We start from the raw sequence: 7,906 nt of genomic DNA on the forward strand, positions 1-7,906 counted from the left end.
CTTCGACGTCTCACCGTCTAACATCGATTTCAGCTTCGAAATAGCACCCAACACGTGTAGCCGTGATGGGCGCTATTTCGAAGTTGGCGCCGTTACTTCGAAGTAGCATGCATGTGTAGATGCGGCCAGATAGAGACAAACATCTACAAGACCTTTACCAAGCTTTCCTCAAACTACGATACCCACCTGAGGAAGTGAAGAAACAGATTGACAGAGCCAGATATGTACCCAGAAGCCACCTCCTACAAGACAGGCCCAACAAGGAAAACAAGAGAACACCACTGGCCATCACATACAGCCCCCAGTTAAAGCCTCTCCAGCTCATCATCAGTGATCTACAACCCATCCTGGACAATGATCCTTCACTCTCACAGACCTTGGGAGATCAGCCTGTCCTCTCCTACAGACAGCCTACCAACCTTAAACAAATTCTCACCAGCAACTATAGATCATAACACAGTAACTCGAAACCTGGAACCAATCCCTGCAACAAACCTCGCTGCCAATTCTGCTCACATATCTACACCAGTGATATCATCACAGGACGTAACACCAACCATACCATCAGGGGCTCTTTCACTTGGACATCTACTAATATAATATAAGCCATCATGTGCCAGCAATGCCTCACTGCAATTTACATTGGCCAAACTGGACAGTCTCTACGTAAAAGAATAAATGGACATAAATCAGACATCAGAAATGGTAACATACAAAAACCTGTGGGACAACACTTCAGTCTTCCTGGACACTCAGTAACAGATTTAAAAGTAGCAGTCCCACAACAAAAAATTTTAAAAATAAAATGCAAAGAGAAATTTCAGAGCTGCAATTTTTTTTGCAAATTTGACTCCATCAACCAAGGATTGAACAGGGACTGGGAGTGGTTGGCTCATTACAAAAGCAGTTTCTCTGCTCTTGGTATTCACACCTCCACATTAGCAACTGACAATGGGCCACATCCCCCGTGACTGAGCCGACTCTATTTCTTCTCTCCTCTCTTGATGTTCACAACTCCACATTAACTGCTGATAATGGGCCACATGCACCCTGACTGAATAGAGCTTGTCAGCTCTAGCCTTCCCCTTTACTGAGACTCCCTCTTTAAATCCTCCTCTGAAACGCCCCCACTCATGCATCTGACCAAGCAGGTCTTTGCCCATGAAAGCTTATGCTCCAAAATATCTGTTAGTCTATGAGATGCCACAGGACTTCTTGTTTTTAAAGTAAAATATAAAAATTACATTAATAGTATACAGTTTCATTAGTGCACATCATATTCCAAATTTATAAGATACCTTAACCTCAATTGCCCCTTTTTATTTAAACTCCTCTAGGTGCAAAAAGGCAGGGTGGCCATCAGATCTGGCTCCCTAATTCCAAATCGGCCCATACTGGTGGTAGGTAAAATAGAGGACGGGTCCCATCACTGTCCCCAGTATGCCCTTTCCCTCCCCAGATGTACTCTTAATAGAGAGGAGGGGAATTGTGGCTGGTGACAAAGTCAACTCTGCCTACATTACCTCAGGAAAGAGTTCTTTTTCACTAGAGGAATTATCCCAATACATTTTACTGCAAGAATCCAGCCATTTTGCCATGTGGCTATAAGCGTCTATCATGAACTGAAGCATCAATGTGTTTTTAGCTCCAAGTGCTGTAATTGTATGTAGAATGTGTTGCAGCAATCCATTCTGGAGGTAACAAAGACATGTATCACTATGTCAAAGTCCATATCTGAAAGAAAAGGTGAAAACTTTCTGGCCTGGTTTAGAGGGCAAAAAGGCATTCTTGATATAGATGCCAGGGTTTTGTTAAATCTTCATCATCTTCGCTCCCTTTATTGTTTTGTTTTACTGAAAACCTAAATCTGTGAATAAACCTGCAAGACAGTCTGCCTGTTCAAATGGCTAACTCATTCAGAGTTGCTATGGGCACCCGCATGACCCCACAATATGCTAATATATTTATGGCTGACCTGGAACAACGATTCCTCAGCTCTCGTCCCCTATTACCACTCCTCTACTTAAGATACATTGATGACATCTTTATGATTTGGACCCATGGTACAGAGGCTCTAGAAGAATTCCACAGAGACTTTAACAATCTACACCCCACCATCAACTTATGCCTCGATTACAACATGCAAGAGATACATTTCCTGGACACTACAGTACTAATCAAGGATGGCCTGATCAGTACCACACTGTACCGAAAACCTACCGATCGCTATACTTATCTACACCCTTCTAGTTTCCATCCTGCACACGTGACTAGATCCATTGTTTACAGTCAAGGTCTTAGGTACAATTGCATTTGCTCTGATCTAACTGACAGAGACCAAAAACTACAAGAACTTTACCAAATATTCATAAACCTGAATTACCCACCAGGAGAAGTAAAAAAACAAATCGACAGGGCCAGACGCATACCCAGAGACCAGCTACTCCAAGATCAGCCCCAAAAAGCCAAGAACAGAACACCACTGGTCATCACCTACAGCCCCCAACTCAGACCACTGCAACGAATTATTAAAGACCTACAACTTATTCTTAATCAGGATGCTACACTCCAGAAGGCCCTAGGTGACATGCCTGTTCTCTCCTACAGACAACCTCCCAACCTCATGAGGATCCTTACTAACAGCCGCAGCCTATACCCCAGGAACACGAGTCCTGGAACCTTTCCCTGCAACAAAGCCTGCTGCCAGCTTTGTCCACATATCTTCTCTGGAAATACCATCACTGGACCTAACCAGGTTACTCACAGAATCACGGGCACTTTCTCATGCTCCTCTACTAACATCATATATGCCATCATGTGCCAACAATGCCCAGATGCTTTGTATATTGGACAGACTTCTAACTGCCTTAGACAAAGGGTCAATGGGCACAAAACAGACATCAAAACACTCCAGATCCACAAACCAGTTAGTCAACATTTTAATGGAATGGGGCATTCTGTCAATGACCTCAAGGTATGTGTGTTACTGAAGAGACATTATCACCCCGTTTTAGAGAGAGAAGTGGACGAGCTGACTTTTGTATTCAAATTCGGCACATTAACACATGGTTTAAATCATGATGGGAACTTTGAGTCACTATAGGGGCTCGTCTGCATACTTGGCTCAATCTAATTCTTGATCTTCCCCCCCACCCCTCTACTCTCTGATTTGTTCACCTTGATTATCTTTTTCTCATTTGTCCTCCTTGCTTACTGTTTTTGGTTCTCTGTGCCTTAAATATTGAGTCTGTTCTGGTCTGGCTATGGTCTGAAGAAGTGGGTCTGTCCCACAAAAGCTCACGTAATAAACTATTTTGCTAGTCTTTAAAGTGCTACTTGACTGCTTTTCATTCAGAGTTGGTGGGGTTTTTTTTATTCTCCCATCCTTGAGGCATTGCCTTTTCTTTTCCTGGTTTAGATCTGGTTTCAAATGCTACATTTAATTTATAATTCCAGATTTTAAAAATAGATATTCTGACATCCTTCAGGCCAAACAAAAATAATTAACTTGTTTAACTGCAGTTATATTGTTGTATTTTCCAAACTTTAGAAAGGTTTGTATTGACTAGTTGACTATGGTTCATGTGTATATTTTAGTATGTTTTAATAATTGGTGCATTGTAATTTTCTGCTGTTTTAGATGTCCAAGAAACCATAGCCAAAAATGTATCCACATCAAGTGTTTTACAGATAATCTCGCCTTTGGTAAGCATTCAGATTTATTTTTTTCTAATTTTGTGCGAGACATTACAGTAAAAATGTAATACTATTAACATTGGTTTGTTTTAGCATTAATGGAGTTGCTAGGCTTTCAGAAATAACAAGAAGTTCTGTGGCACCTTTATAGGCTAACAGATTTATTAGAGCATAAGCTTTTGTGGGCAAAGACCCACTTTGTTAGATGCATGGAGTTCAAGTTCCAGAGGCCAGAGTTCCACAGTGCAATTCCTGTGTGATAGTATTTGTGTCTGGGCCATCTGACCTAGCAAGAAGAGTCAGAGGTGGAGCTGGGATTGCGCTCAGGAGTAACACCAAAAATCAAATCCAGAGTCAGAAGCCACCCCAAAGATCAGAGCCAGGATCGCTGTCTGAGCCATATGAAGGATTAAGCTGGAGTCAGCATCAGAAGTTATCCCTGGGTCAAAGACAGAGTCAGCAATTGGGATCAGTGCAAGGAAGCAGGAACCAGAATGAAGGAGCAGGGCAGGGTAGCGCGAGCACAGTGACAGCAACAAGGATTATGACCCAAACAAAGAAGCAGGGACATGGTCTCAGGAATGTAGGTAGCAATAGGCCTAGCAATCAGTTTCTTAGACAAGAAATATGACAGGAACTGGAAATTTTATTCCTAGCTGCAGGTGTCAACTCTGTGGGTGCTCAGGGTCTATAGCACTCATGGAGTAAAAATAATGCTGGCCTTGGCTGCTGCTCTGGTGGCCCTGAGTCTGGCCAATTAGTTGTTCAGCAGCTGGCCATATGCTCCCAACAGCTGTACAGCGGGGCTACCCCTTCCTCAGCAGGTGGAACTGCTGGTGGAACTGCTGAGCAAGGCCGTCCTACCTATCAGCTGTTGAGTAGGGCTGTTCTACCACTGGCTCCTCTGCTTCCTCCTACCAGCACAGCCCTTAAGGTAGAAGGAGGCAGAAAGGAGAAAGTGGGCAGGGGGATGGATGGAGTCTTGGAGGAGGAAGCAGAGTGGGGGCAAGAAGAGAGGAGTGGGGGGTAAAGCCCGGGTGGCCAGTATGAGGCAGTCATTGACAAAATGCAAAGTCAGTGCCTATGTGCCCAGTAGTGTCCAATTAGTAGTCTGCTGCTAGTCACATGACCCTGTCAATCAGTGGGCAGTGCATTAGCTGGGCATTACGGGCAGTTCCTGTTGCAGAGGTGTTTCTTGCTCAGCTACCTTGCAGACCTGAATTTGAGACCCTCAGCATCTTAAGAGAATAAATTAATGAACTGTAGGCCCTATATTTTAAATGTCTTTGGGGGACTGTTTACACCAGCTAAGTACCTGGCGCATCACCTTTAGGAAAGTGTGGCAGTAGGGGAAAGTGTGGTGCAGCAATCCTCTTCTGGAATCCGGAGAAGTTGCCACAAGGCCTACAAAGTTTTGCAGGAACTGTTGCTTTGCAAGATCGTTTGAGCTAAATAAGGCCCTTATTATTTATTTTGCTAGTAAAGCGAGGGAAAAAAGATGTTCTGTATTATAACCTGAAGGATAGTTGATTCTATAATTAAATAATTGGAAGAACTGTTGTTTCATGTTCTAAAGCTAATCAGCATTTTACCTCATTTTTCAATATTTATATTTCCTGTTTTATATCAGTTGGTTTCTTTAATATAATATATACCTGTAAGAGTGTGAGGGGGAGGCCAGGCAAGGTAGGGGTTAAACAAGGACTGTTGGCCCAATCAGCCCCTCCCCGGTTCACCTACAGCCAGTATCAGACCTGGAGGGGTTTAAAAGGAAGGAAGCCAGCCCAGTTTGGGGCTGACAAGCCAAGAGGCAGGAGCTGGCTCTGAGGCAGCAGGCCCCAAGCCAGAGCTGCCACCCGGTTGGCTGCCAGAGAGCGCAGCCCAGGACCCTCCCCCAGGCACTGAGGGGAGTGGGGAGCCCCCTCCCCAGGGAACCCCTCTCCCACCAAGGGGGGAACTAGATTCTCAGGGCCACACCCCAAACTTAACCCATAGATTGTCAGGTGGGACTGAAACCCCACCCAACAGGCTCTGGCCAGGGTGCCTAGCCACTAGGCCACCTGATCCCAGGTGTGAACCACTCACAACACCTGTTTCAGGTATATATAGGATTGCATAGGCTAGTGAATGCCTTAACTACAGATTTTACATTTCAAATTATTACTCTGTTATTCAAAAATACAGTTTTTAATTCAGTATTCTCTGTTAGTTTACAATATAGGAATATTGCAAAAAATAGACAAGTGACTGAATACTTCACGCAGTTTTATTATCCTACAAATGTGTGATGAGTGTAGAGAGAACTTTGGACTGAAAAAAGTCATTCATTCTTCAAGACCCCTCTATGCAATTCCATGAGTGGGAGTTGTACAACGTAACAGTGGAAATCTCTGGAAGCATTACCTGTGCAAGGACTCATTCTCCTAATGATCCAGTGATACTGAAAGCAAAACTGTAAACAAAGGCAGGGCACTTAAACTGCCTCCGTTCCATATTTTCTCTCTTATTTGCTTGCAACTCTCTCTCCCTTTATCTCTTTTATTTTGTGTAATTTAATCCATGCTCTTGGTTAGTACACTTGTTCTACTTTTCTTTAAAACAATTCAGTGCTGTATTTGAAGGAAATATTGTATTTACCCCAGTTAAATTAATAAGATGTGATTGATTCTTTAACAGACCAGGAAATTTAATATCATCTGTAAATGCACAGTGCTAGGAGCTGGGCATTGCAGAGAAACATCTCTGAGGTGATCAAGGGTTGGAGTTCACTGATTGCTAACTGCTAGGTCAGGTTTGGGCTGGAAGAACCTTGAAGAGTTTGCTGGTGAGGAAGGCAGACTGATGTAGCTGGGAGCTGACACAGTCTAATAGCCAGCAAAACTCACTCTTACTAATGCAGAGGTGTAACACAATAGCTCACAGCTCTGGGTATTCCCACAGTATGTTACAGATATGTTACACATACACGTTATTCTTTAATTTGTTACAGAACATTCAGCAATCTGCATCCACCTCTTCTGTGGACCCTCCATTAGCCATGCAAAGTTATCAGACTATATCAGCTGATACTCTATCAAAACTGCAGAGGAGATACTGATACAGAAGGTACTGACAAAGGCTGCTTCACTGGATTTTATTTTAATACAGCCTTGTATTTTTTATTTAAAGTATACTTGTATTCTAAACATTACACACTGTAAAATCAACCACAGTGTAAATATGTAAACAATAACACAAGTAATGCAGGTCAGTTGACTAGTTTACATTTAAGATGTTAATTCCACTTTATTATGCACTTTACTGTAAAATATTGTATTTTAAAAGAATAGAAATACCTCATTTTAATGAATCTATTGCTCGTTATACATTTAGTGTGTATTTAATTAAAATGGCATGGAACAGAGATTATTTTGCTACTCAGGTTAAGATCATGTATAAATTTATCTCCTATCTTCGTGGTTTTCCAGATTTGCTAATAAATTCTATTACATTTGTAAAAGATATATTGTAGAAAGTTATCTGATACCAGTAATCTATAAGGATACTGGTAAATGTTGCATTTCTTATCCCTCATTTGATGGTCCCACTACATACTATTACAGACTGGTTTATGCTTCTCAGTTAACAATCCTGCTTGATGGCCCAAAAACTGACCATGCTGTCAGCTTCATGTTTCTCTTATTGTTTCTTCCGGCTGCTTTTACTGAAAATGCTGGAACCTTCCTAACTTCTGAATTTCCTTAACTGTAATGCACTTACCTTTGTTGCGTGCAGTGCTGATGTAGCTGTTTTGGACCCAGAGTATTAGGGAAACAAGGTGGGTGAGGTATCTTTTATTGTACCAACTTCTGTTGGTGAAAGACCATAAGCTTTTGGGTTTGTGCAGTGCTTACAAACACGGTTCATGATTACCTGTATATGCTGTGTGCCACAAAGTAAAGAGGAAAAATAGCAGTGTCACAAAATAAAGACAGTTTTCTATTACAGCTCCGAATATTCTACAGTTTATTTGCGTGTCTAGGGAAAATTATTCTAGGCCTATCTTACTCTAAGAATAGTTTCTTTAAATGAATCAAGACATTATGGCTACGTCTACACTAGAACGCTATGTCGAAGCAGCAGCCAGAAGTGCTCAGGCCTGTCACCGAGGCAGGGGCCGCCCTGCTTGGCACTGTGCAGGAGACACCATCTGGCCATGTCCTGGGCCTGG

The 7,906-nt window shown here is 42.4% G+C and overlaps 1 protein-coding gene across 1 annotated transcript in view; it reads left to right on the forward strand.

Moving 5' to 3' along the window:
- CEP126 (centrosomal protein 126) overlaps positions 1-7,640 on the forward strand; it is a 66,809-nt gene extending 59,169 nt beyond the window's left edge. Inside the window, exons 11-12 of the mRNA XM_074981704.1 lie at positions 3,641-3,705; positions 6,686-7,640. Coding sequence (XP_074837805.1) covers positions 3,641-3,705; positions 6,686-6,793 — 173 coding nt within the window. The 3' untranslated portion in view covers positions 6,794-7,640. The remainder of the gene's footprint in view (positions 1-3,640; positions 3,706-6,685) is intronic.
- The last annotated feature ends 266 nt before the right edge of the window (positions 7,641-7,906 follow it).

The sequence above is a fragment of the Carettochelys insculpta genome, chromosome 1, assembly GCF_033958435.1.
Source record: "Carettochelys insculpta isolate YL-2023 chromosome 1, ASM3395843v1, whole genome shotgun sequence".
In the NCBI taxonomy this organism is placed as follows: Eukaryota; Metazoa; Chordata; order Testudines; family Carettochelyidae; genus Carettochelys; species Carettochelys insculpta.